This window comes from Penicillium antarcticum (genome assembly GCF_028974205.1).
Source record: "Penicillium antarcticum strain IBT 31339 chromosome Unknown utg000008l_segment0_segment0, whole genome shotgun sequence".
Classification (NCBI taxonomy): Eukaryota; Fungi; Ascomycota; class Eurotiomycetes; order Eurotiales; family Aspergillaceae; genus Penicillium; species Penicillium antarcticum.
Window position 1 is genome coordinate 785,429 of NW_026695306.1, and position 26,345 is coordinate 811,773.

The following is a 26,345-nucleotide window of genomic DNA, read 5'->3' on the forward strand; positions in this document are numbered from 1 at the left end:
GAATCAGTGATAGAGACTGAGCTTGGAATAAAAGACACTTTTGAGCTACCATGTCCATTGCGTACAGCGGTTCAACACGCAAATAGTATGGCCTCTTTTCATAATCAAGTTACAGAGCTAATGGGAGAGAATCTCCCATTCTCCAACCATTTCCATAGCTGAACATTGCTTTTTGCTGTCTGTCCTCTCTTTTATATATTTCTATCATCCGTATTCACACTTCTTAAACCCGGCCTGAGATCCATCCCCTGTCCCATCATCGCTCGGTTCTAGCCCCTTTACCGTCCATGGAAGATCGCCAAAGGGGACGCGCCAGAATTTTATTGGAGGCTTCACGAAAATAATGGATAAATCGTTCGGATCGGCCCAAAGACTTTCAGTCTCTCGGATGCAAAGGCTCTACCTATTGCATACGGCATTGGTAGCAAATATCTTAAGGTAGGGTCCACTCATCCATCAATGTCAGATTTACCCCTTTCTTTTCAGTACCCATTCTATGATACATTTTGCCCTTCTTATAAGGTGAAACAATGCCTAGCATGTTATCTGCTCGTGACCCAGTTTAGCACCAGGCCTTACGCCGACTGTTGCGCAGAAATTCTCCATGTCATTAATCAAATCCCTCGACGTGCGGATGCCCTCTTGCGCAAGAGCAAAATGGAGGACTACTAGAATGTCGCCATATATTATTACAGTATCACTAAAACATTCACTACAATTTGACGGGGAATCTAACTGAAAGTTTTAGGATAGACTTTAACACTTTTGAAACCGATTGAAATGAAGCTATGTTATGAACAATTGACATGACATATGACCTGATGCCACTAGTTGAATGGATTGTCATTGTTTTCCAAGCACCTGAGCAAGACCGGATGTGGCTTTGGCCAAGTCGGCCTTGGTATTGCATGCCGCAAAAATGAAACGATCCATTCTCACAATCACATACCGCTTAGCGCCAACGCTCTTCCACATGAGGTTCTCATCATACCCTCGAGGTACTGGGCGATCAGTGCAGAGTGAGGATTGCGCGAACTCATCACCCGTGGCGGTGCGAAATACCCGACCCCACCTATCATCCTGCTTATAGGTTGAACAACTGGTGTTTGGAGCACGAGGAACAAAGAAGACAGTATCTTCCGCGGACAGCAATCCCGTTCGATAGGTATCGTTAAGCTCTTCTGACACAGCGTCCATCTCATCGAGACCATTCAGCAACACGACGAGGTGAAATATCTTCCCCCTCGAGAAAATGACATCGTCCGTGAACTGCACAGTTGCATATGGAGCCAGTCCAATGCAATATGTCTGTGGGAAGCAGAGCCCGCCATCATACTCTGGCATAAACGGCATTCCTGCTGAATGCGTGTACCGAATCGGACCGTCAGATCGCGGGCCCTGTTCAAGCCAGTGTTTCCAGCTGGGGAACAGCTGGAGGAACCACATACCCCAATCGCGGATGAGGGTGTGCTGGAGATTTTTCCCGTTCACCATGTCACCGTTTCGGATAGTAGAGGCTAGTGATTTGTCAAGTTGTTGTTTTCGTTCCAGATACCAACCGGTGAACAGGCTTTCATAATCCACTTGGGGAGATGAGCAAGCAATACTGAGGCGCCAAGCCAGTGCAATGGCGTCTCGGAACCCAGATGTAATTCCTTGTCCTCCGACTAGATAGATTTGTTAAATGGGCGGAATAACAATCATCAAATGCGATCGACTTACACGGTGGAAATACGTGAGCTGCATCGCCACACAGAATCACTCGTCCAAGAGCCCATTTATTGCAACTCCTCGCAGAGAATCGAAAGGGTCTCGATCGCAAGACCTCAATACAGTCCTCCGGGAACTGGACATCCTCAATGAGTCTGCGTACGCTGTCAGTCCAATGAAAACAATCACAGATCCTATAATATCTCATAACATACCCATAGCAACTACCAGCATGCGTCAGGTACGGGAAAACGACTTCTTTGATTTTTTCCCACGCAGCCATTTCCGTGCCATTCTCATCGGCCGTAATGACAAACTCAAAGCGCCAGAGTCGGTCTTCTGGGCGTCCAAACCGACCACATACAGCCGGACGATCCGGGTTGCAGAGGAATCGGAAATCGGCGGGGAAAAAGAAATCGTATACATCTTCCGGTGTATATCCAAGATCCCACAGTGGAAATGAGGGGTGTGTCTCCTTTGTCGGAAGACGCATTTTCCAGTTGAGAGCCACCCAAGTCTCCTCGTATCTGGACCTAGACGAAAGTTAGGGGATCGTAGATTGCTTGGTGATAGGCAATAGCTGCTTACTTCCCGGCCCACTCCAATTTGATACCCTTTGACTCTAGGTACTTCTTTCGTGTGAAACCTGTCTTTCCATCTGCTGCAGCCAAGAATCGGGCTCGGATTCCTTTTTCGGTGCCGGATCCATCTGTGTAGGTCACATATACCCAGTTCGCATCTTCTTTGATAGAGGTCAATGTGCAACTGGTTCGCAATTGGGCCTTATCGGACCGTTCCACGGCTGATCGGAGATATTTCTCCAGAACTGGCTGCTTGTGAGCAAGAACGCCGACATGGCCTGTATTTCCTTCGCTCTGTGCGTTATCAGTAGCTGTCCATCAACAAAGCTAGATGCACTTACAGAAGCTGTATCAAAATGAAGGAAAGGTTTGGCGTGTAAGTTCTGCTGCCCATCACTGATGAACCGAACCTTGGAAATGCCTAGATAAGAACAATCAGCTCAAAAGAATTTTCAGCATGTGAATGACTGTTTCAGTACTAACAAGACCCAATCTTCGTGAAGATGTGCTCGTAAAGTCCGAGCCCTTGCATGAACCGGATTCCGTCATCATCAAGAGCAATCCCACGCGGATCTGTGGTTATAGTCGGCTCTTTCTCGAGTACAACATTTTGAACACCCAGTTTCCCCAAATACGCCGACAGCATAGCTCCGGTAGGGCCACAACCGCATATCAACACGTCTGTGGTCTCCCATACTTGTTGAGAAGGCATTTTACCATCCGTGACAGTAATGGTTCTTGGGTAATGACAGTCCTAACCAGATAAACGACTGGTCATTAGAGTATGTAAGTTACTCAGATGAAGGTGATCCAAATTTATTGATCTAGTTAAGGGATATCCGAAATGTGGGGTCTATGTATTCGGCTCACATACTTAGGCCCCTCCGGCACACATAATTAGGCCCCTCCTTCACGCCGAGAACATATTCACATCGGTTGCATGATCAGCATATATCCGAGCATGAAATTCAGCGGTCGCAGTGGCAAGAGTGGATCTCGGATGTAGGGTGTTTTCTTATACCCGAATGTCGAATTTCTGACAATCTTAGGTATTGTAGTAGTGGAACCAGTGACAGTAGCCCATCAGTGGCCTGAGGTATCACAAACGCTTCATCAGATATACAGTCTTCTCACACAAGAGAGAGAATCATCATACAGCCATCCAATATGACTACATTTTTCACCAGACTTCTTGATTCATGATATAGCATCAGGCTCAGTACGATCTACGCCTTCAGAGACTACTTTCTACGTCTACTTCAGGCCATGGGAGTGGATTCTGTGTGATATTTTCGTTGGTGTTGACCCGTCTGCTATGCCAGACTGCCATCGTGCTCACTTAAAGCAACAAAAATAGACGACCTGTTCTGCTATATGTATAAGGAAATTCACAACCCCTTATCATTGACTCAAAAATAGCTAGTACCTGAAAGAGACTACAAAAGCGAAGCAAAAGTACAAAGTAAACTACTGCAAGAAGCTCGCCGGCACCTCAGGTCCCCACACAGCAAGAGACTCACTCCCAGCTTGCACATGCCCAATTGGCGTATCCTCATTCACCAAATCACCATCGGCGTAATGCTCAACCATGTTGCCAGTAGTATCCCACCAATAATCGAAGATCTGCGATCCAAGAACATGACGGCCGATTCCCCAGACAGATTTGTATCCCTTCTGAGCAAGCCATTGGTGGCCTAGATGTTGGGTGTCGTAATCATCCACCTCGAAGGAACAGTGGTGGACATGTGCAGCACCGGGATTTGCACTCAAGAAAAACGAGTGGTGATCTGTGAGAGAGCTGCCCAGATCTATGTGGGCGAACATGCTCACGGTTATCTTCTGGCCGTCCTTTTCGATGTATAGCAGGTCGGTAGGGACAATATTGAAGGTTGAAGTGTAGAACTCGACTTGTGCTTCAAACTTTTGTGTGCATAATCCGAAATGACCGAGCTTGAAAAGGTCAGTATAAATTAGTTTTATTGGTATGAATTCCGACATACTTTGTGGACAGCTGCTGGGCCTGGCTCAAACCGGTTAAATTCACGACGGCGGGCTTTTTCTCCGGTGTAATTCAATACGACCTTCTCAGGATGCTCGACCTGTACATCTAGAGGCTTTTGTCCGAAAACCAAGTTTATGGGGAACCCTTCGGGGTCGGTAATGGTCACTAGAGAACCGCCACCTGGTGCGTCGCCAAGATCCTGGACTGCACCGGCTGTTGGCAGACTCGCTGCTCTAAGGAAACAAGAGATGTCAAACGCATGTTTCTCCCAACAAGGTCAAATTTACTCACTGGTTGAAGTCTCGTTGGCTCAAAGCCTCAAAGGTGCCCCCTAGGAACTGCTTCGGTCCTTTCCGCGCATAGTAGACGTATTGATCAGATCCGTATCCCCGGTACCAAATCTCATCATCGGTTTTCTTTGCAACTTGCATTCCAAAATCTAGATTTGTCAGCTAACACTGACCAAGTAACGGGATGCTTAATATACCGGTCATGAATTGATGGATCTCTTCAAGGTCAGGGTGTTGGTATCGCATGTGGGACAGCTTTTTGACATGAATGCGGTTATCAGGGTTGATCTTTCGCTTCTCAATCCAGGCTTTTTGTGTTTCACTTTCTTCTCCAACGGCGACCACATCGGGGACTGTGGCGCCACTATTGGGCTTGATTTGGCTGGCTTCCATGTTGGACATTGTAAACTCCGTGGTGACTGAATCAGAAGTTATTCGTGGTATGCTACCAGGTAGCAGTGGGGTTAATAGTCTTATATGTGTTAAGACTTCCCCCTTCCCCACTTATAGTTTGGTGTGCGCTTGGTGTCAGGATTGATCCCACATGTGCAGAGAGAGCATAAGCCCCACCGCTGCCTCTATATATTCTATCCCAAACGCTTAGGATTACAAGGGACATAACTCGATATTGATTTGAAATGTCTGCATTCACCAAACTCGTCCGGTTCTCGGCTGGCTCGCGAACTTACTATGGAGATCTCGTGGCCTCTGTCAACGGGAAGTATACTGTGCGGAAACTGAATGGGTCTCCTTTCACCAAACTGGAAACTACAGAGGAGACTGTACAGGTTGAAACAGTAGGTTCAACTCCCAGAGACTCAAGTATAAATTTGACCGTTTTCAAGCTCGAGTGTCCCTTGGAAAGTGTTCCAATCATCATGTGTATTGGATTGAATTACAACCAACACGCGAAGGAGGCCAATGTTAGTATTGAGTAGACCCATTCTCAACTAATAGCCACTAAATTTGGAAAATAGCTCCCTGTCCCTACCTACCCGGTCATTTTCACCAAGCCCGCAGACGCACTTGCCGGACCCTTTGAAACAATTGACATCCACCCAGATGCGCGTGAGCTTCTCGACTACGAGGGCGAATTGACCATCGTGATCAGCAAAGATGCTAAAAACGTGTCGGAGGAAGATGCACTGGACTATGTTTTGGGCTACACAGCTGGAAACGATCTGTCCGCTCGGAATTTCCAGCGACCCGAAGCCTCGGGTGGTCAGTTCTGCTACGCCAAATCGTTCGATAAATTTGCGCCAATTGGCCATGCGATCGTGGCGGCACGCGAAATACCAGATCCCCAGGTATTAAATCTGACCACCAAGGTTAACGGCGTTGTCAAGCAAGAGACCAGCACCGGTGATATGATCTGGAGTGTTCGTCAGCTCATCAGTCACCTTTCCCGTGGTACGACGCTCCGAAAGGGGACCTTGGTTATGACTGGGACTCCATCCGGTGTAGGTTATTTCCGTAAGGAGTTCCTTACCCATGGAGATATTGTCGAGGTGGAGATTGAAGGAGTTGGAGCAACCAAAAACCGAGTTCAGCACTGAATGACATAAACCCCGCAAGATAGATCCCACATATTCAACGTCGCTCCTTTTTGTTCACCTTTCTATACATAGCTCGGTACGAGACTCTGCAATATCCATTGCATGATAATTAGTCTAACTCTATCTCCTACCGCCCTGCATTTTATTGGCTGTAATTTCGTGACATTGAAATATTGGGGGGGCGGGGTTCGCCACGACAGCGGGAGGAATATGCTTTCGCCAAACCTCCTATGGACACATCCCCCTCAATCCATGGAGTCTACCGGTAACGACAAATGTGCGATATGCCGCAAAATGTATCAACGTCCTGGTCAAGAATGACGGACTCAGGCTTCAAGGCCCAGCGCAGGCGCAAGACCTCCCAGGAAGAACGGATTTGTCCCGTCTGCACTCGGGCATTCAAGAAAGCGGAGCATCTGGCCCGGCACCTCCGGTCTCACACCAAAGAGCGACCTTTCAATTGCCCTTTGTGTCACAAAGTATTTGCCCGCCAGTAAGTCACTCGAAGATACATAGGGGCTTGTCAAGGCCAGCACTGATGCTGTGAAGGGATACTTTGCTGCGACATTCAAGGTCTCACCCCACTATCAATGAGGGATGTGAAGTGTCAAAGATGAAAGGACCAGTTGGGGACGATGATGAGCAGAACAGAAGCGATGAGCATTTGATGACCCAACCTCGCATGGAGTTGATAGCTCCGGACCAAATGGAACCCGGGTTGATGACAGGGAACATGCTAGCTCCCTTGTCCCCATCTCATAGTACACCAATTGATCAGCAGCCCCCCATGATTCCTGCCCCTGGAGATGGTTTACAGAATAGTCAAATGACGCCCCTGACGTCCTTATTCTCTTTGGAAACGGGTGATGATTGGCGCGGGAGCTCACAATCCGCCTTGTGGGATTGCCAGCCTGACCAAGATTGGGATGCCCTATTGACTGGAGAACTCTTTGATCTGGATGCTGTTAACATGACCCTTCTCAATGAAGCATCGGAGCATTTCCCTGCATTGCAGACGCCACCAGAAATACCCGCCGGTCGACCCCAGCGTCTCGGCCAAACTTGTGACGAGCATGTGGGCCAACGTCAGTATGATAGTTTACTCCAACGTAAATGGCATACATTTTGCGAGTTTGTTTCATCCTCGGGTCAGATGACCCCTGTGGTGCACCAGGAGGGCCATGATATAAACGATGCTTACCGGGAAAGACTCGCGGAACGTCTGCAGCCATCAGTGCCATCTGGAATCCTGCCATCTACCACATTTCTTGTATTTTCGGTCTTTCCTTTGTCGCTGACTCGATTTGTTGACTTATCAATAGGACCTTTGCATTCAAACTTACTTTTCAAAATTCCACGCTCTATTCCCGGTTGTGCATATGCCCACATTCCGGCCCGGCATCCAAAATTCGATACTGCTTCTTTCGATATGCTCTATAGGCAGTCTGTTCATTGGATCTACCCGTGCACTAGCTCACGGAGTTAGCATGTTCGAGCGGCTCAACAAAGCCATACTTGCATCGGTATTCTGCCCAAGAAATGAACGTGACCGAATTCGCTAACTGTTGCAGTGGGACACTTACCTTTCCACACCAGGGTACACATCCACAATAGCACTGCAAGCTTCACTTATCGGTCAAACGTTTGGCCTACTAGTGGGGGTATGTGCATCTTTCATTGCCTCTTTACCTCGATTCCCCATTGAAGATATAATCTATCAAACTAACTTTTTACCCGGAACCTAGCGACCGAAAGACCTGTTTGGGATTGAAATATTCCATGGGAGTTTGATTGCTGTAAGTATTCAAACAAGAAGAACTTGTGATTTTGATCTGACAGCATAAAGTGGGCTCGCAAAGCCAAGCTGTTTCATTCAAGACATGCAGACAGCAACATCCTCGACCTAGATGGCGACGAGTTACAAGATGCTTGGAGTTCATGGATCAAAACCGAGGTGAACATGCGGTATGCGGTATTAATGTGCCCTAACAGTGATCTTATATGCCAACTAAAATTCACAGAATTGTCCTCGGCCTCCACATTCACGACGCCGAACTCGCACGGATTCATCACCACGAACCCCTTCTTCGCCACTCCCTCAGCCGATTACCTCAAATATCATCAAACGAGCTCTTCGCAGCATCAACAGCTATCCACTGGAAATCACTAATGGCAGAGAACCAGTCCCGACAGCCAACAACCTCCTGCTCCCAACAATCCTCAGCGAACACCCGATCCCGATCCCAATCCCGGTTTCATAACAATCCCACCTCCACACCCGGCGACTTTGCTCTGAGCGGAATGCTAGAATCAATCAGCGCATTATCCAGTGAAGGCAACACCTCAATAACAGAATGCCGTGCCCTCCTAACAACCTGGCACGTGGACTACGCACCCAAAGCCCAAAGCAAGCCATCCTGGCGAAATCTGATGATTCTTTGGCACTCAATATTCATAGCCTTACACGCAGACTTCAACGCGATAGAAATAGCCTGTGACCGGGACGGCCACGAAGCAGCACAAAAATCCAGCCCCTACGTGCGATCATGGGTCCGCTCAGCCGACGCAAAACGATGTATCCTTCACGCCATGCTCATCCAGAAGAACTTCGAGTCGCTCCCCGCTGGTGCCGAGTCGGCAATTCATGTCCCACTTTGCTTGTACTACTGTGGTCTTGTTTGGGCTTGTTTTGCGTGTTTCAGCGACAAGGATGAAGAGCCTGTCACTGTTGATAGCACGGATAATTTTCATTTTGAGGAGTTGTTGTTGGAAGGTATTGATGGCGTTGGTATATTGCCTGAACAATCAAGTGTGCTATTGCCGAGAAGGTTGGCTTTGGGGTCGTTGTTTCGTATTATTGATTTGTTGCAGAGGGTTAGTCATTGGAGGATCTCGCAGAGTTTGGCTTCGACGCTGTTGGCGATTGTTGACGAAACGCAAGATTTGTTTTAACATCCCATGATAGGTCTCCAAATGTTACCTACTTACCATCTTGCATGTTCCAATGATTTTCAATGATTTTTATAGTAGCTTGAAAAGATGCAACGCTTGTCGGTCATCCGTCGTGTTTCTCACGCGACATGTGGAACTGTATAGGTTGCGGTGGACAACAGAGATAGCAATTTCATGGAGTCAGAGGATATCGGATGAGACAGTCGTCTTATATTATTTTATAGACGAGTACTATCTCTATTTCTAATGGCTGTCGCCGACCCAAAGGAGCGAGTGATATGGAATGTGGGGCTTATCCCATCCAAACCAACGTTGCAGGCCAATGTACTTAAGAATGATACCCCGAAATTCAAAACTCTGCAAAAATGAAAGACGCACCATCGATACAAACTGCAAACCCAAAGATGGCCTCTAAATCAAGCAAAAGACGAGGCAGAATAGCAGGGAAACCAGCATGCAGTGCCTGTCATGCTCGCAAGAGGCGATGTGACATGGCCCCGCCGCGTACCCAATGCACTTATTGTCGCAAAAGGGGGGAAATATGCTCGCCTAGGGCCTCTAATAAAAGGTACGGGTTCCAGATCGATGTATTGTAAGCGATTGCTGGTCAAAATTCAATAACTTACAAGAGCCCCGCTAGTCGAGCGTCTCACTATGCCAACGATGGCAACAGCTTCGAGCTATCATATCAAATGTTGAACCTACCTCTACCACAAGGAATCGACCATGAAGTGCCGCGATGGAGTGCACTTTATTCATTCTATTCTGAGATTCGACGATTATTGCCTCCGCCGGGAAAGGACAATCGCGATTCGGACCACGATGAATCTTCATTAGCCGACCAACCCAAGAATGTCTCAGGCCTATATAGATTGTTTGAAGGGGATAGGACCACCAATCAGGAGCACCAACCAGATCTGCGATATGAGACCATTTCACAGCTTGGAGGCTCCCGTATACCAGGTTCTCACTCTTTCTCGCCCTCACAATTTCAAGCAGAGTCAGGCCAAGGTGCACGGTTGTGCAAGTCTGGCTCTCAATTTTTCTCAATGCAGCAGGGCGAGGTTGAATGCCCAGGCGATGGAGAACTGGGCAGTGATATTTTCATGAATGATCTTGACCAATTGCTTGTATTCTAATTATTCATTGCAATAGTAATGTGATTCTCCTATGAATAGAGAATTATGGATTATTTGCTTCAGTGCAGCCATTGTGACGATTTGCGTCCCGATGCGCCTCCCTGCAACCATTTGCGCTATTGGAACAAGCACTCATCGTTTCTAGGGGCCTCCCGCCTACCCCGCAAGGGAGGTGGTCCCTATACAATATAGGGCCCGCATTAGCACATGACTCCCCACTTATCTAGAGACCAGAATGTCTCCGAAAACTATCTATTATTCCCCCCCATGACCGAAGAAAGAAATTATTGTCGAGGCGGCTGTCATCTATGTGCAAAGGGGTTATAACGAGTGTGATGCCTGTGATGATGTGGTAACTAAGGGCAAGCCAACTAAGCCCTAACTCCACATAATATCAGAAAGTGGGGAGTTTGAGAAGCAGAGAGGGATCATTCCAGCAGCATTGAAGTTTGTGGGTGCTGTAAACATGGGTCAAGCCCCAGCTGCCTGCCTGCTCCCCACATTTGGTTGCATGGACCAGAGCTCCTTTGTCGACTCTCTTGGGTCCAAATGCGGAATGATGTAATGATACACGTGATATTGATCCACGGTGCTTCAGCCGCCAGGTGCTCTTGCAGTGGGCCATCTTCCCCATCTGTGTCCACATTTACCTGAGGGGTTAATGCTAGATGTCTGCAACTCATTCAAGAACAAAAATGTCCAGGAATGGCGGAATGGAACTTTGAGGGGTTTCATATTCTTTATCTCAATTAAACGCACTTTAAAGTGCAGTCAATTGCGACCTCAGTTATAAAGTTATCCCAGACTGTTTTTAATTCGCGGACACAAGTCGTTTTAGCTGACTGTGGCATCATTTCAACAGAACCGTCGTCATAGTCATTTTATACTGCTAATGAGTCCTCGTTATAGTACCGTGATAGTGAATGGAACTAGGTACTCTTCAATTGTTCATCTGGTCCCACTGCCAAGACGCGCTAGTCTGTTTTCGACCTAGATACGGAATATCTTTAGTCCTGTACTACTCGGTTAGAATACGAGGCTATGTCCCTTCACCTCACGGGCAATCGAAAGGAATCAAAATATGCCTCAGTAATGTAAAGATGAGACTGTGAGTGGAATTAAAGACACTATAGAGTCTGAATAGGAGAGGGTATCCAAAACGGGGGTCAAAAAGACAGACTGGGAGGCGTTTGGAGGAAGGAACGGAAAATGAAGACCCGACAAGTCAATCAAAATTGCCTTGAAAACTTTGGGGCTTAAAGTTGATGAGACCGAGAATGGTTTAGTTCAGTTTATTGTTACAGATTCGAAATAGGAAAACCCAAGGCGACCCTCTCGAGCAATTTTGACTACGTCATGACTTCACCTTTATGTACGTATGGCCACCAAAATAGTCAAGTCACCCATCTTTCAAAAACTGCCTTTTAAATTGATAGTGGCTACAAACATCTTTCAATGGCGTCTCAAGGTGCGCCTCAGCACCTACCACCCCCAGGCTTTGACTTATTAAGACACTTGGCCATCATCACGGAAAGCATTGCAACAAATTTACAACGAAATCGACTAAATAGGATATCCGTTCGAAAGATACTTCACAAGTACGCTCTTCGGGCGGAGTCGGACGGTCGACTCCTCCACGCCGCAAGGGTCAACGAGTGTGTTGATCATGCCTCATTTCTGGCCTACGCCCATCTAGAGCTATTATCATGGCTGGTGAAGAAAAACTACAATCTCGAGTCGACGGCAGTAAAATGGTATAGCTACAAAAAGCTCCTTCCTAAAAACCAACTACCTTTATTTTTCATTCCTCGACAGACAGCAGAGCTTCGCAAGTTGATGCGCAAAATCGAGAAGGAAGCGGAATCTACATATGCGGATCTTTATGCTAATAATGTGAGTTGGAACCGGTTTGACCTTAAAGAGATACACATTGACTGATTATTCATAGGTCCCAATCCCACCTACAACCATCAAATATCGAAAAGTCCCAATTCCTTCACCCAGAGTTCATCCTCCGCAATGTATGAAAACATACTCCCACATGCCAAGTTAGCCAGCCTTGCTAATCTCAGATTGATCAGCTTTTGAAGCCTTCCTTCATCGAGGCTCCGTTCTTAGGCAGCAATTAAGCTGGCCTGCCACTCAGTATTTCGGGGAAGTCGGAGGTGACATTGTAATTAAATAAATAATGTATGGGCATTGGAAGTGGAAGAGAAAAATTCACAAGAGCTTGATAATAAATTACTTCGAAGCAATGGGGTCTTTGCTATATAATGTTATGAAAAGATACTAGATGTAGCGCAATTCGAATGCCGGGTTTGGGATTGGGGTTGAGCAAAGTAAGACGAGTGCGGAAGTATAACCGATTTACAAAAATACTGCATTTTGTTACGGGTATTGAGGGTGTTTTACATTCAAGGTATCTGCCATTCTATGTGGAAAGAACCTTAATATACCGGTTTGTATTCAGTCACCGCTAGACATTGTCCTGTCGAGAATGCTTGGCCTGCAGATTCTCGACTGGGGCATCGACTCCATAGTTCATAACACTCTTCAAATCACCCAAGAAGATACATGCTAAGATAGCTACCACGCCAAAAGGCGCTGCTATAATGAAGACAATCCTAACTCCATCTGCGTAAGCCTGCTTGAGGGCCATGACCCCCGCCTCAATAATGTGGGAACTGACGCCAGCAACTTTCTGGAGAGCCGCAGTATCTTCAGATGTGAGAGCTTTGATAAAGCCAACGAGAGAAGATTTAGGAAGTCCTGCCTCTAGAGCGGCTTTGGCTGTGTATGTAGGGATATACTTCTCCAGTCTGCTATTCATAGCCGCAGAAGCGATAGCTGTAAATACAGCCGCAGCGACAGCCCGAGAGCATGTAGTTGCAGCCGTGGCTGTGGCAATGAGATGATGTGGGACCGACAGCTGAACTCCGGCGATAATTAGAATGAGTGGCGCACCAAACCCGAGACCTGTTAGAGCAGCGAATGCAAGGGCGTTGAAGTCATTGCCAGGCTGAATAGTTGTTAGTCCCACAATACCACCTGTTAATATGACAAATCCGGCAATCATGGGAAATCGGATAGTTCGAAATTTGACGCTTGCGTATCCGTATACCAAAGTGCTCAAAGCTGAGGCAATCCAATATGGTTGTTGTCGGGCAGCATTGAGGAATGGGTCTGTTTCAAACAAAGTTTTTGTTCTATTAAGACCAATTGTTAGTATATTAAGAGAGGTTGCCTTCGAAGAAAGTTATACTCACAAGACTGGATAAAAGATGACAAATGCAAAGAGCAGAACACCCTCGATAAAGATAAGACCAATGCAGATTCCGAAAGTACGGCCACCGTGGTTTGGACCTTTAAACAGGTCATGGTGAAGAATGCCAGTTGTGGTAAATCTCCACTCATAAATACCAAAAGCAATCAAGGCGAGAATCCCGATAATCAAGGTCGCCAATACCGTGGCACTGGCCCATGGATACAGACCACCGCCCAGATTAAGGCCAGTCAGTAGCAGTGTTAGCCCTGCTGTAAGTAAGAACATTCCGGGAATATCCAACCGGCCGAGCTTCTCATAGAACGACAGGTGATCTAAGCGAGTGTGTCGCTTCGGTGGTCTGTAACCAACAAAAAGACAGACTGCAGTCATTCCCCAGAGAGCCATCTGAATCCACTGAAAGTCTGTCAGATAACTTTAAATTGCAGAAAAAGATACGGGAAATCTCACGTAAAAGTAACGCCAGCCGGTGTGCGGGTTCTTCTTGGTCAACGACCCAATAATCAAAGGTCCTGCACAAGCACCTAGAGCAGCCGCAATATTCATGAAAGCCTGAGCCACTATATGATAGCTCATTAGAGATTCATAGCATCAACCTTTGTCAGATCGTAAACATACTAGGTCTCCACTTTCGTGGGATAATCTCACTGGGGATACAGTATGCCAAGGGTACCGTAGCAAACCCGAACCCGATCAGGACTTGGGCTGCAATCAGGCGATATATACTGCCTGAACCAGGTGCGATTGCACATCCAATGAATGATATAATAGCTGGAACAACCAGGAGTACTTTGCGGGCTTGGAAGGTGTCCGACGCGGAGGAAATGAGAGGAGCGAGCACCGCTTGAACAAGCGAGAGGGAATTTGGCACCCATGTCCCGTTGAGTGTATCATTGAGGTCCTTTTCGATATAGGACAGCTTTTGAGAAAAATTTTCAGCATGTCAATGTCAAAAAATGTAGGGTTAAGAACGTCATTGGCATACACCTGACGGTGGCCCCAGAAGAGCGAAGACTTGGACCAGGTTGAGAAGAAACATGGCAGCCAACGCGATATATGTCTGCGCATGAAGTTCGGGCTCCTCATCATTTTCATACGTCAGGTCTTCATTGGAGGGTTTTTCAACTCGCTCAACATGCTTGAACTGTTGTAGTCCCTTTTGCTGACCCAATGGGTCGGAGGAGTCATGAATCACAGTGGAAGAAGACATTTGGAATTAGCAACAATCAAGTTGAAAAAAAAAATCGATCATAAAGAAGAAGTGCGAGATTCGCTTTAGATATAGCACATCTAAGTTTCCGCTTGGTTCCCCCCATTCCCCGGATTCCCCGGATTTACCGCGGGTCGGGACCTAACAATGCGGGGCCCCGCCTTATGTCTACAGTCTTTCCATCCCCACAAATTAGATGTGGCAACCATCTGTTTGCTAGTGGCAATCCGTCCGTCTTCGATGCTTTTAAGGATTTCATGGTTCCTTTTCTGGGTCAAAGAAACTCAATTCCCCATTCACACCCCCGACTGGCGAGTATATTATGGAACAACTTGCGGACAAGGTCATACCGATAGATGTGAAGCACCGCTACCATGAATTTATAAGACACAGCAGAATTCTCGCTCATTTGTTTCCTGACACAGGTCGAGCAACCTCTCAACCAGACTCGAGAAAGCACACCACAGCATACCACTGATAGCTACATCGGCGTAGTCTAACCGTAAAGCAACGACCAGAGATACAGCTATCCAAGGTACAGTTGCACATTGGCTGTCACGTTTATAGGTTAATTGCCATGGAGATTATGGTCCTTGAATTAATCATATGGTGTGTCAATCCACCCGCCAAAGCCCCAGGGCTATCAGTGCATCTGGTGCAGCAGGCGACAACAGGATTCATAAATGAGATCAACACAGAAACTAAGACACGTGTCATTTAAAGATCTACTACCCTAGAATCAAGAGCAATCTCCTGGCCAGGATTGAAATGGGTATTTCTGACTATATGCAGTGCCTCATTTTGTTTGTGCATGAGAGTCATGCCGGAAACTGCACTGGGTTAAATTGCCCAGCGGCCATGCATGCACTCAGCCAGCCCTGTTTTACCTGCAGAATAATAACCCTGCCCAAGCACAGGACCACCTGTTTCATTTTCTTTAGCCTACCAATGAGAGTATACGATCGGGATCGAAAGACAAGGCGATCAAAAAAGTAAAAATCTCAGCTATACCTATGTAAGACTCACCTATCACATTTGTGCGTATACAGGTTTCACTTCATGCGTCTCGCAAAATAAATCCACTCAACAAAATATCTCTCGGGTGCACAAGAAATCTTGGCGATGCGATTACCTTAATTTCTGACATGAAATGACAATTCTGAGAACATAAATTCTCAGCCCTCCTCTCTGTACGTTGACATGCAAAACACTACCCATTTGCAACCACATAATGATAGTTCCAGAGCCTTCACCGATAGCTCAGGATTCCTCTTGCGTTGACAGTAAGATGCAATGGGCTCAGGATGGCACAGCTCAAATCTCTAGTCAGCTCAAGAGCGGCTACAATCATACGGTGTCAGCTATGTGGCAAGCAGAGCGGCAAATTCACAAAGTGAGAACACCAGTACAAGTTTTCAATTACTTTATATGCTAATCACACATGCAGTCAATGTTCATCTATCCTGTTTTCTTGTCTGCCGATCCAAACATGGAAGAGCCTATTCCAGGCCTTCCTGGCCAGTACATACGAGGACTGAACAAACTGTTACCTTTTCTATCCGAATTGGTCTTGAAGGGTCTTCACTCAGTAATTTTATTCGGCACTTTGCTCAATATTCACACAAAAGACAACATCGGCTCGATGGCAGACAGTATTGATGGTCCTATCAGACCCGCCATTCCACCCATTCGCCAAGCCTTTCCCGAGCTATATGTTATTGCAGATGTAAGTCTTTGTGAATATACGGACCACGGACACAGCTCAGTGCTCTTCGAAGACGGCACGGTAGACAATGAGGCAACCATCGCGCGCGTCTCCAATATGGCACTGTCTTTCGCCCGGGCCGGTGCCAACTGCGTCGCTCCATCAGACATGAGTGACGGTCGTATCCGCGCAATCAAACTCAAGCTCATCGAGGCCCGACTCGAAGGAAAAGTCGCCATTATGTCGTATTCTGCAAAATATGCCAGTTGTCTCTACGGACCTTTCCGTGAGGCTGTCTCGTCAAAACTTGTTACCGATGAGCACAAGCGCTACTTGTTGCCGCCTCCCGCTCGTAAACTGGCTCATAAGGCCATGCTCCGCGACATGAATGAGGGCTCTGATATGATCATTGTCAAGCCAGGCTGGGCTGATATAATTAGCGATGCCAAAGGTATATCTAACGTGCCAGTCGTAGCCATGCAAGTATCTGGCGAATTCGCCATGATTCATGCAGCTGCCAGTGCTGGTGTTTTTGACCTGGAGACCATGGCTCTTGAGACAACCGAGGTTATTGCTCGCGCCGGGGCTGATGCTATTATCAGTTATTTTACTCCGGGCTTTCTAGAATGGTTGGGTTGAGATTGGAACAATGTCCCCATGCAAGAAGACGCCAGAAATGAGTCCTTGTTTTCATTCTTATACTCTAGTTGGATTTCAATACTATTAGCCATTTGCATATCTATCAACGGTATTCATGAAAGTATCTCTTGGTAACTGAACTCAAATACCGCTATCATAGGCGTGGTCGGTATGGTTTCTGGGCAACAACCCTCATCAATGTCAACGGTGGAGATTTTCCCTCTGCACAAAGACGCCGATGCTGCTCGATCAACGTCTGAGCTTGTTTCGATGCCGCTGCCTCGTCGGCGACCTGCTTAGATCGCCACAAAAGATTCGCATACAACGTTGCAATTATTGCGGCTAGCCTGCTCTCTGTCTCAAGGCGGAGATCACTATTTGAGTCTGAGCGATAATGTAGTCTCACGACATTCCAGAACCCAGCCGCGGTGCATTCTTCAAAAACTTTGGCTGATGCCGCAAAGCATTTACCCTCGGCTTTCAATGAAAAGTCGAAGCACCGGCGTATCTCCCGAATGACAGCGTTGTCTGGTGATAGGTATGTTTCTTCGTCAATTTCCTCCCATTGAAGAAAACCACCGGGCTCTTCAGGAGGGGAAGGATAGGTGATTAGTGTTCATGGTAGCAAGATTGAGTGATCATTGGGCGATACTTAGGATGGCAGATAGGTTTGATATTGCGGCTTTGTAGTCGGCTTCATCAATTGCAGCTACAAGCAGACGGACGTGGACCAGATCATACCGATTCCAGTGTTCTTCGGGAAATGGCAATGTTATGTCCTGGGCAGAAAATTTGAGATTTCCCGTATCATCAGGGAATTGATCCGCGGAGATGTCAAAACCGTGGTAGTAACAGTTGGTGTTTGTCTTGTTCAATCCTTTCGAAACATCCTTCAGCCAGATACTTGTCATAAATGCATAAATTAGTCTTCGTATTATAAGAGGTCGACAGCAGACTTACCCGGTTCCAGTACCCACGTCTGCAACAGAAAATATACCGTCTTTGGGAATTGAGGGGTGGATGAGGATGTTTCCGGTCACTTTGGATAACAGGCTGTGCTGTGCGTCGAGTCTGGAGGGTTAATTGGCAGTTTTGATTAGACATATTGCAATTAGGCTGGACCTGGGAGCTCTGGCTGACCGCTCTGATTCTTTTTTATCTCTGCCAAAAACATATTTATCCCGAGTAACGGTCATTGTGATTTGTGCGAACTTTTGGTCTGGATGACGAGATGATCAATCAAGATAACGAAGATGATGTGAGTTCTAGATGCTTGGATTTCCTACTGAACATTCAAGAAAAACAGGACATTTTATCTTTCTTTGGCACCGAGGCACGAGGCGTGTATGAAAGCCAACCACGCTCACGCATTTCACCTAGATCTCTCTGATCTTTAGTTAAGAACCAATCATAAGTCATTATTTAAGCCCAAAAAAAATAAAGGAGGTTCACAGCACGACAATCGATGACAGGAATACAATAATGCGGTGAGCAGGAGAAACGGTCAAAATAAGCGGCGCACTGCAAGTGGCGCTGGGCGCGGTCTGGCTTAGCTGAAACGCATTAAACCCCTGGTATACTTCATGAGAGCACAAACATGCAGGAATATCTGCGACACGTAGAACACAGATCAGCTGCCCCACTCTTTTTGATGCTTCCGTGGACGAGGCCTGCAAGACTAGATTGTGGCTATTTGCCTTTTTCTTCTGTATGCTTCACCGAGCGGTGACGGGGCTGTTTGAGCACTGCCGCTCGGCTCAACGCGACACGCCGAATTCTCACCATCACTCTCATGGAAAATACCACAACTCCCTGGGTGAAATTATGCATACTGAGCAGAAGACTACAAGGGCGTTGCGGGCTGCTTGATCGGCTAGGGCTGGATGGCGACCGACGGGCAAAAGCATAGTGGGCTAGTCCCCATTGCCCCGGCACCGAGCACCCGTGGAGGACTTCATAGAAGCGGCAGTGGCGGCCTATCTCAGTCTGCCATGTCATACAGTTGCCAGACCTGGGCCAAGCGGAATGCTGAATGTGACAAATTGGCCCCGATTTGTTCTCGATGCCGCAAGGGTGGCTACCAGTGCACCTACCAAGTACCTCAGCCACGGACTCGAATAAGAAAATTTGAGCGACGAGATGTTTGAAAGACTGGCCCGGTATGAGTCTATTCTACAGCAAAATGGGCTGCTGAACGCTGAGATATCAACCGTCGAAGAGACGCACCTCGGGATTCGGCATCGGGTATCAGGCCTGGAGCGCCAAAAACCGGTAAACTTTTGCCTGGCCAGGGAGGATTAAGATATATCGACAGCCATATGTAGTACAATGTTGGAGAGCATGAGATTCAACACATGTCTGATGATGAGGATGAGGATGACATAGCCTTTGGCGATATCCGTATCGCTGGACGTGTCACACCAGATCCGTTGACGGGCGTGTTCATAGGCTTGCCACAAAGCCTTCTTCGGTATCATCTGAGCCATAGAGATGCCATGTTTCTATGGAATACGCATATTGAAAACGTGGAGCCTCTCTGCAAAGTTGTACATATTCCATCAACCGGCAAAATGATTGACTTAGTTTCGCAACGTCCTGGAATGTCATCGAAACCTAATGATTGTGTGTTGTCGGCAATATACAACGCCGCGGTCTTTTGAATGTCGGAGGAAGGATGTAATACTCAATTCGGACAGACGCGCTCTACGTTGATGCAACGGCTCCACTTTGCCACGCGGCAAGCTCTTGTGAATGCATCGTTTCTCAAGACAACCGAAATCTCTGTACTGCAAGCTCTTTGCCTCTTTCTTCTGTCCAGCCGTGAGGTGTCATAGTGTTGACGTTGGCAGCGAAGCGGCGGCGCTCCAGCGACGGTTCTTCAATTTCGCCAAATGTTGGACATCATGGTGGAGTCGACCGACAGTGGATCTGTCGCAGTACCTAATGTGTTCCCGTTGTCCGGGGATCGATTTATGTTCGGAAATGCTGTGGGACACAGATATATATTTATATTATCGAAATCGGGGGGCCCCAGGCTTTGCCTGCGAGGGCGGAGCCTGACACTACAGCACGAAATGAGTATTATTTTACGCAACGTGATGATTTTTTATGTGATAAAAAGGGATTGACAAAAAACCCAAGGTGGTGTGTTCTTTCACCTGACGAAGAAGAGATAAGATAACGAAGGTCGAACGGGGAGCGTTCGAAGAGGGAACATGATTGGAGCAAACTTTTTGGAAGAGAGTGCCCCACTCTCTACTATAACATTGCCCCAAAAAGTTGAGCCTGAGTCTCAACGTAATTTCCCAATTAGGGGGAATATAGGGAATATTGGGGGACCCCCGACGATAGGAGGAATCAGCGCTAGCACGGAAGTCTACGCATGAAGGTAATCGTGCTATTTAAGCAAGCCGTGCTTGCTTCACGAAGACGACGACACAAAAAGATCCAAATCCATTGGTTTCTATGCCGTCTTAGGTTAAAGCGCGTAGAGCACCGCGCAGCTAGAAGCAATCACTTGCTTCTCTTTCATAATTAGTCGACAGCCGTCCACATTGGCAAATAAGCTGCCAAACAACCTATTTTCTGAGTAACACCATCCGGTGAGGTGTGCTACACCTCTGACACTATCAGCTCGTGAATAGTGCCTATTTTAGAAACGTTCTTCTTAAACTGAACGCAAAATGTATTGTTCATCTACGATCCGCACATACTGGATCCTGACGGGGATCGCGGCCTCCATAGGCCAACGCATAGGTCTCCACCGGGACGGAGAGAAGCTGGGCCTGCCACCATTTGATGTGGAGATAAGGCAACGGTTATGTTACCAGATTGTTCCGCTGTATGGTAGAGCGAGCCAATTTGCCGGTATTGGCTTTCTCAGTCTGCCTGAATCATAGGATACTCAGCCACCCTTGAACATCAATGATGAACAGATTTGGCCACAAATTACAGAAAAACCAGTGATTTTCCGTCTGGCGCGCGCACACATTGGAAAATCCCTAGCCAGATCAGGACAGCCAATCAACGGTACAGCCCCTTGGAACTTCGCAGATCAACACGGAGCGGAGAAGGTACTGAGCACAACAGAAAGCGAGATCGAAGAAAAGTTCATCCGCTATTGTGAAGCGTTGTTGACCCACTGCACTTTCTCACTAACGGTCTTCTTCAGTCGTTTTTGATAACTATGTGCCTCAAAATCTGCCTTCCGAAAGTCAGAGATCAGACTGTCACCGACAAAGAGCGGAAGGAGCTCTTCCAGCTCGCGCAAAGTCTTTGGACACTGATGCGGCAGTTCATGCCTGCAGAGGTACCATCAGGTATCAGTGGCACATGTTACCATACTTTTTTTGGGGGGCGCTTGATTCCTTCATTCTTATCCTGACTACGTTGGCGAAAAGACGTGATTTGCTATCCCTTGGAGAAATCGATGCTGCTTGGGCAAGTATCGCACAAAACCACCGGACACGATAAAATCTTCAACAGCAAGCAAGTGCTGCATGTGGCACTTCGGCGTCTTGCTCTGAAGGCTTGGGATACTTCCCGTCTGAGCGGTGGTGCCCGGAGCCAGATTTTGTCTGCACCTTGCGAAATTTGATAGAAAGAAGAGAGAAGAGACAAGATAAAGGAGGCAACTTGAAATATTTCACCGATGCGGCATCATCACACCCATTCTCTGCAAGTGATGCCAATACATCACTCGACAGTCTGTCGGAGAGCATTGGTTTCGAAGCGGGTCCCAATTCCGAGATCAATGTAGACGATTGGATATTTTAGGATCAATTGATGCAGGATCACCAAGCACAAGGCAGGTAGCAATGACTGAATTCTTGAAACAACAAACTATACTCAACCCAAAAAAAGCATTGGTCCGTGACAGCTGTGAGTGGTCCATTGCTCGGGCCTGCGTCTTTCAGCCAATCAACCGCTGTGTTATCTCGGGTCTCTCACCGTTCTGATGCCTGGGTGAATCTCTTGCGTGGTGCTATGTAATGTAGAATTTTTTTCTAATCATTGTGATTGAAATAAATGTATTTAGACGCAAAGTTGTCTCACCTCATCGCCAACCCATAATGTCAAACCTGAGAGTTTTGATCGTGGGCGCATCCATTACAGGCCCAACAGCAGCCTACTGGTTTGCCAAAATGGGTGCAAAAATAACAGTCATCGAACTGTTCCCACAAATGCGAACCAGCGGGCAAAACATCAATATCCGGACGACCGGTGTTTCGGTGATGCGGAGAATGCCCGGAATGAAGGAAGCCGTGCGAGCCAAAATCGTGCCCATGGAAGGCATCAGCATTGTACGTGAGAATGGCCGACCTTACGGCACCATGAAAGCCACCGGAAACCACGATCAACAATCGCTTGTCTCCGAGTATGAGATTCTCCGTGGTGATCTGGCGCACATTCTCTTCGACCTGACGAAGGACCATGAGGCTATCAATTATGTTTTCGCCGAGCAAATTGCTTCTATGCAGCAAGATGAACATCGCAATGGGCCTGTTACCATCGACTTCATGAACGGAACTCCGTCCTCGCAGTATGTTCTCGTTGTCGCCTGTGATGGAATAGGCTGTGGTGTACGAGACTATATCCACCCGGTGAATGCTTTAATAGCTTTATTTTCCATAAAGAAGGACCTTCTTGACGATCACCAGATAGGCGAGGGATACAGCGCCATTCGTTGGAGGACGCACCATTTGTATTGGCCCCGATGCCACTAGTGGCAATCGCGTGACGTTGATAGGAATGAGCCCACCCAGCGGTCACGACTCTGTCCTCCAATTTCGCAAGGCGAACAAACTCGGCACCGAGGAACTGAAGATTTTTCTCGCTCGGCATTACAAAGGCGCAGGCTGGAAATCTGACCAAGTCATGCAGGGTATGACGGAAGCAGAGGACTTCTACGCCAGTGAAATGCTCCTAATCAAAAGTGCAAATTTATACAAGGGACGCTTTGCGTTAGTCGGCGATGCAGGCTACGCAACTGGCCCCACAGGCACAGCCACCAGGTTAGCCATGGCTAGCGCCTATATGTTGGCGGGCGAGATCAACAAGCATCGAGGCAATCTTGCTGCCGAGCTGAAAGGGTACGAAGAGCAGATGCGTCCTCTTATCAACGGGATGCAACGGATTCCACCCCTTGTTCCGATGTTGATTGGCACTCAGACGACTTAGGGGATCTTGTTGCGAAATTCTATTTTTGAATTTATTTGTTGGAGCAGAATTCTGCTCCAACAAATCAATATTTTTCATCGTAGAAAAAGGAAAGCAATGACAGCAGTTGAAATAGCAACTGAAATACCCATCGTGGTTCTCGAGTTGACAGTGTAATAAATGCACAGACCAACTAGGGCGGTGTAGAAATTCTCCCTTGTATCCGACAACAACGATATAAAATTGATCATGTCTACCAGTCGAGGTGTAATCCACACCCTTGTGGAATTGATCCGCAAAACTATAAATCGGGATCCTCTTTTCTTTGTCAACTCCGGACTTTTTGTGGTCGGTCTGATCACTTCCCTGCGCTCTGCTGGGCACGTACTATACAACTATGCAGAAAACATATGCCTCTCAACAGTACACGTAAGAGCAGAGGATCCCCTTTACAATGATATCATCCGCTGGATGAATGACCATGTATTTCGAAATCGCAACTTTCTCTCCGTCCTGGCACAAACAACCAACAATTCCGACTCCGACAAGACTCTAATCCGGTCTCCGCCGCTGGATTCCGACAAGCTGATCAGCTACCGACAGGTAGAAGACAATTCAATTTTGGAATTGAAGCCCTTCCACGGATCCCGTTTCTTCCGCTTCAAGCAGACATGGATGCTTTTTAGCCATGCAGCGAGTAGTCCTGACAGTATCCGTCCTCCGCAATTGGATATGAACACCCCCTTGAAACTGCAGTGTCTCAGTCTGTCACTTTCACCGATGAAAAAATTCCTGGACGAAGTTCGCGCCTACAGTCGTACAGTTTCGGTGTCTAGTATCACTATTTACCGCACGACGGCTTATTCCCAAGGCATCATCCGTTGGAGTTCCGTTGCTTCACGTCCATCCAGAGATATTTCTACTGTTATTCTTGATAAGCACAAGAAACAGGCTCTTTTACGAGATATCAACGAGTACCTCCATCCACATACGAGGCAATGGTATGCCAACCACGGCATCCCGTATCGGCGTGGATATCTGTTTTCCGGGCCTCCGGGAACAGGCAAGACGAGCCTCGCTTCTGCAATTGCAGGCGTCTTCGGTCTGGACATATATGTCTTGAGCTTGCTCGATCCAACAATGACAGAATCGCACTTCACCAGTCTGTTTTCCGAGGTGCCTGCGCGGTGTGTGGTGCTGTTGGAGGATGTCGATGCCGCAGGGCTGAACAGAGATGACTCCGATTCCGGTCAAAATTCCACTTCAAGATCGCCGAGCAAAACACCAAACACATCTGTTTCTCTATCTGGGTTGCTCAATGCCATTGATGGGGTCTCGTCTCATGAGGGCCGCATATTGATTATGACGACGAATGCGCCGCAGCAGTTGGATCGCGCGCTGATTCGACCTGGTCGTGTGGATATTCATGTTCGCTTTGAGCTCCCTTCGCAAGAGGAGCTGCGGGATCTCTTTTTAAGCTTGTATAGTGACATGTACCAGAATGTGGACTTTTCGTTGGGAGAGCAAAAGAGGGAGATGACAAGGATGAACGAGATGGCAGTACATTTTGCGGGGTGTCTACCCGAGAGGCAGTTTAGTCTTGCGGAGATACAGGGCTTCCTTCTGCAATATAAACGCCAGCCGGAAGGGGCTTGTGACAATGTTAGAAGTTGGGTGGAGGAGATGGAATATGGAGAAATGCAGGAAGGAGTCGCCGTTGGAAGGATTTAAAGGCGAGTCCCTCTGGTATTATTGACCCAGTGCGGCTCAACACCCAGAGTCAGAGGTGTTGGGTCATTGTACAACACTAGTGCATGTAAAATAGTTTGTAAATTACTCTACCTATGTACATCTATATTGCAGAATGGAGGTCTTGGTTGGGAAATAGGATAACAAGCAGTAAATCTACGTCCAGAATCCTATTTGTCAACGATGCAAACTCAACCCTATGAGACCCAGGAATGATGGTGTCCGGTTTTCCTCCGTTGCCAACAGGATCAACAACATCAACCCTCCAGGGTGGCTTTTTCACAGTGAGTTTAGCATATTCTTCTAGACTTTCACAAATCCACTATTCAATGCAGCCACCCTAATACTAGAATCGATAGGAATCACTGATCGCTGTATTGTCGTGTCATTCACTAAAACGAAAGGCAAATTGGTCAGTCCAGCTCTCCCCTGGTTGATGACTCAAGAATAACTCCTTATCAGTGACATTGACTTCAATATCAGGTCTATCCACAAGTTTGTAAGAGAGGCTTCATTGATCGTGGAAATATGCCTCCCTCCGGATCATTATCATCTTAATCCCACTGATCATAATCGTGACAACGACGATATAGTCGAGAATTCAAAAATAAAGAGCAAAGCTCCGTATCATAGTTGTTTTTTCCTCTGTAAGGACTATCTCGTCATCCTCGTTGGTTACGTCATTGTAGGTTACCTTCATCATGACCGTAATCTTTTCCCCCCAAATCATTTGGAACAACTTTCTAGAGACACGCTAAGACAAGGCGTCCCGGCGCTATAAATAAGTCCAATAAGTCAGTAGATATAGAAAGCGAGATTTCAGCTATTCGGATATCCTATATTCGCCAACATTGGCTAAGAAGAAGCTCATCAAAATACGCATCCTGACCTTTAACTTCAAAGTCTCGGGAGGTAAGAGCTTATGGTTTCCTTCAAGTTTTTTCAGACCTTCTGGCATGTGTTAGAAGAGCATAAATCCCGAAGATCCCGATGCATCACACAACACGATCTTGCAGAAATGCAGCTAAACATCGTATGGGCCGATATTCTCTATTTGGAGTTTACAGTGTAAACACCAGAAGTCTTTGATTGATAACCACGCCAAATCGTGGTCAGTAACCACTAGAAGAAAATTACACGATAAAATCACCCTGACTGGTTGCAACAGAGCACGCTGGGAGACAAAGTCTTCTTTTGGAAAGAACCAGGATGATCTTGATTGCATAGACCAGGGTAGTAGGAGAATACGCATATAAGCAGCTACAATGTAACCTACACTTAGTGCTGCAACATGGGCAGCTCTCGGGCTCTAGCTCTACTTGGCCTTTTACAACTCACAACATAATAGGGGTGAACGTCTTTGCTCACAT

At 47.1% G+C, this 26,345-nt stretch overlaps 13 protein-coding genes across 13 annotated transcripts; 9 read left to right on the top strand and 4 right to left on the bottom strand.

Annotated features, from left to right (window-relative positions):
- Positions 1 to 843: 843 nt before the first annotated feature.
- Positions 844 to 3,003, bottom strand: N7508_007825 (monooxygenase; the record flags this gene model as incomplete). The annotated part of the gene is made up of 6 exons (XM_058465889.1): positions 844 to 1,667; positions 1,723 to 1,865; positions 1,926 to 2,243; positions 2,299 to 2,585; positions 2,633 to 2,712; positions 2,775 to 3,003. 6 exons carry the CDS (start codon positions 3,001 to 3,003, stop codon positions 844 to 846), a joined length of 1,881 nt encoding a protein of 626 aa, XP_058317217.1.
- Positions 3,004 to 3,758: 755 nt separating this feature from the next.
- On the bottom strand, positions 3,759 to 4,976 carry N7508_007826 (2,4,5-trihydroxytoluene oxygenase; the record flags this gene model as incomplete). Its single annotated transcript, XM_058465890.1, has 4 exons — positions 3,759 to 4,241; positions 4,292 to 4,526; positions 4,585 to 4,732; positions 4,781 to 4,976. 4 exons carry the CDS (start codon positions 4,974 to 4,976, stop codon positions 3,759 to 3,761), a joined length of 1,062 nt encoding a protein of 353 aa, XP_058317218.1.
- A 245-nt stretch (positions 4,977 to 5,221) lies between these two features.
- Positions 5,222 to 6,139, top strand: N7508_007827 (fumarylacetoacetate hydrolase family protein; the record flags this gene model as incomplete). Its single annotated transcript, XM_058465891.1, has 3 exons — positions 5,222 to 5,380; positions 5,429 to 5,506; positions 5,561 to 6,139. The coding sequence occupies 3 exons, from the start codon at positions 5,222 to 5,224 to the stop codon at positions 6,137 to 6,139; spliced, it is 816 nt and encodes a 271-aa protein (XP_058317219.1).
- A 613-nt stretch (positions 6,140 to 6,752) lies between these two features.
- On the top strand, positions 6,753 to 9,091 carry N7508_007828 (transcription factor domain-containing protein; the record flags this gene model as incomplete). Its single annotated transcript, XM_058465892.1, has 6 exons — positions 6,753 to 7,409; positions 7,462 to 7,662; positions 7,711 to 7,800; positions 7,885 to 7,935; positions 7,986 to 8,104; positions 8,161 to 9,091. The coding sequence occupies 6 exons, from the start codon at positions 6,753 to 6,755 to the stop codon at positions 9,089 to 9,091; spliced, it is 2,049 nt and encodes a 682-aa protein (XP_058317220.1).
- Positions 9,092 to 11,936: 2,845 nt separating this feature from the next.
- Positions 11,937 to 12,359, top strand: N7508_007829 (uncharacterized protein; the record flags this gene model as incomplete). Its single annotated transcript, XM_058465893.1, has 3 exons — positions 11,937 to 11,984; positions 12,046 to 12,123; positions 12,303 to 12,359. 3 exons carry the CDS (start codon positions 11,937 to 11,939, stop codon positions 12,357 to 12,359), a joined length of 183 nt encoding a protein of 60 aa, XP_058317221.1.
- A 347-nt stretch (positions 12,360 to 12,706) lies between these two features.
- Positions 12,707 to 14,723, bottom strand: N7508_007830 (trichothecene efflux pump; the record flags this gene model as incomplete). Its single annotated transcript, XM_058465894.1, has 5 exons — positions 12,707 to 13,436; positions 13,497 to 13,909; positions 13,964 to 14,073; positions 14,132 to 14,432; positions 14,499 to 14,723. 5 exons carry the CDS (start codon positions 14,721 to 14,723, stop codon positions 12,707 to 12,709), a joined length of 1,779 nt encoding a protein of 592 aa, XP_058317222.1.
- A 1,288-nt stretch (positions 14,724 to 16,011) lies between these two features.
- N7508_007831 (Porphobilinogen synthase) lies at positions 16,012 to 17,067 on the top strand (the record flags this gene model as incomplete). The annotated part of the gene is made up of 2 exons (XM_058465895.1): positions 16,012 to 16,116; positions 16,171 to 17,067. The coding sequence occupies 2 exons, from the start codon at positions 16,012 to 16,014 to the stop codon at positions 17,065 to 17,067; spliced, it is 1,002 nt and encodes a 333-aa protein (XP_058317223.1).
- A 154-nt stretch (positions 17,068 to 17,221) lies between these two features.
- On the bottom strand, positions 17,222 to 18,263 carry N7508_007832 (class I SAM-dependent methyltransferase; the record flags this gene model as incomplete). The annotated part of the gene is made up of 4 exons (XM_058465896.1): positions 17,222 to 17,652; positions 17,720 to 17,970; positions 18,028 to 18,138; positions 18,208 to 18,263. The coding sequence occupies 4 exons, from the start codon at positions 18,261 to 18,263 to the stop codon at positions 17,222 to 17,224; spliced, it is 849 nt and encodes a 282-aa protein (XP_058317224.1).
- A 687-nt stretch (positions 18,264 to 18,950) lies between these two features.
- Positions 18,951 to 19,727, top strand: N7508_007833 (Zn(II)2Cys6 transcription factor domain-containing protein; the record flags this gene model as incomplete). Its single annotated transcript, XM_058465897.1, has 3 exons — positions 18,951 to 19,208; positions 19,246 to 19,338; positions 19,392 to 19,727. The coding sequence occupies 3 exons, from the start codon at positions 18,951 to 18,953 to the stop codon at positions 19,725 to 19,727; spliced, it is 687 nt and encodes a 228-aa protein (XP_058317225.1).
- A 1,023-nt stretch (positions 19,728 to 20,750) lies between these two features.
- N7508_007834 (fungal specific transcription factor domain-containing protein) lies at positions 20,751 to 21,248 on the top strand (the record flags this gene model as incomplete). Its single annotated transcript, XM_058465898.1, has 2 exons — positions 20,751 to 20,949; positions 21,022 to 21,248. The coding sequence occupies 2 exons, from the start codon at positions 20,751 to 20,753 to the stop codon at positions 21,246 to 21,248; spliced, it is 426 nt and encodes a 141-aa protein (XP_058317226.1).
- Positions 21,249 to 21,253: 5 nt separating this feature from the next.
- On the top strand, positions 21,254 to 21,843 carry N7508_007835 (uncharacterized protein; the record flags this gene model as incomplete). The annotated part of the gene is made up of 3 exons (XM_058465899.1): positions 21,254 to 21,386; positions 21,468 to 21,642; positions 21,672 to 21,843. 3 exons carry the CDS (start codon positions 21,254 to 21,256, stop codon positions 21,841 to 21,843), a joined length of 480 nt encoding a protein of 159 aa, XP_058317227.1.
- A 296-nt stretch (positions 21,844 to 22,139) lies between these two features.
- N7508_007836 (uncharacterized protein) lies at positions 22,140 to 23,247 on the top strand (the record flags this gene model as incomplete). Its single annotated transcript, XM_058465900.1, has 2 exons — positions 22,140 to 22,670; positions 22,732 to 23,247. The coding sequence occupies 2 exons, from the start codon at positions 22,140 to 22,142 to the stop codon at positions 23,245 to 23,247; spliced, it is 1,047 nt and encodes a 348-aa protein (XP_058317228.1).
- A 228-nt stretch (positions 23,248 to 23,475) lies between these two features.
- N7508_007837 (BCS1 and AAA domain-containing protein) lies at positions 23,476 to 24,957 on the top strand (the record flags this gene model as incomplete). The annotated part of the gene is made up of 1 exon (XM_058465901.1): positions 23,476 to 24,957. One exon carries the CDS (start codon positions 23,476 to 23,478, stop codon positions 24,955 to 24,957), a length of 1,482 nt encoding a protein of 493 aa, XP_058317229.1.
- Between the last annotated feature and the right edge of the window lie 1,388 nt (positions 24,958 to 26,345).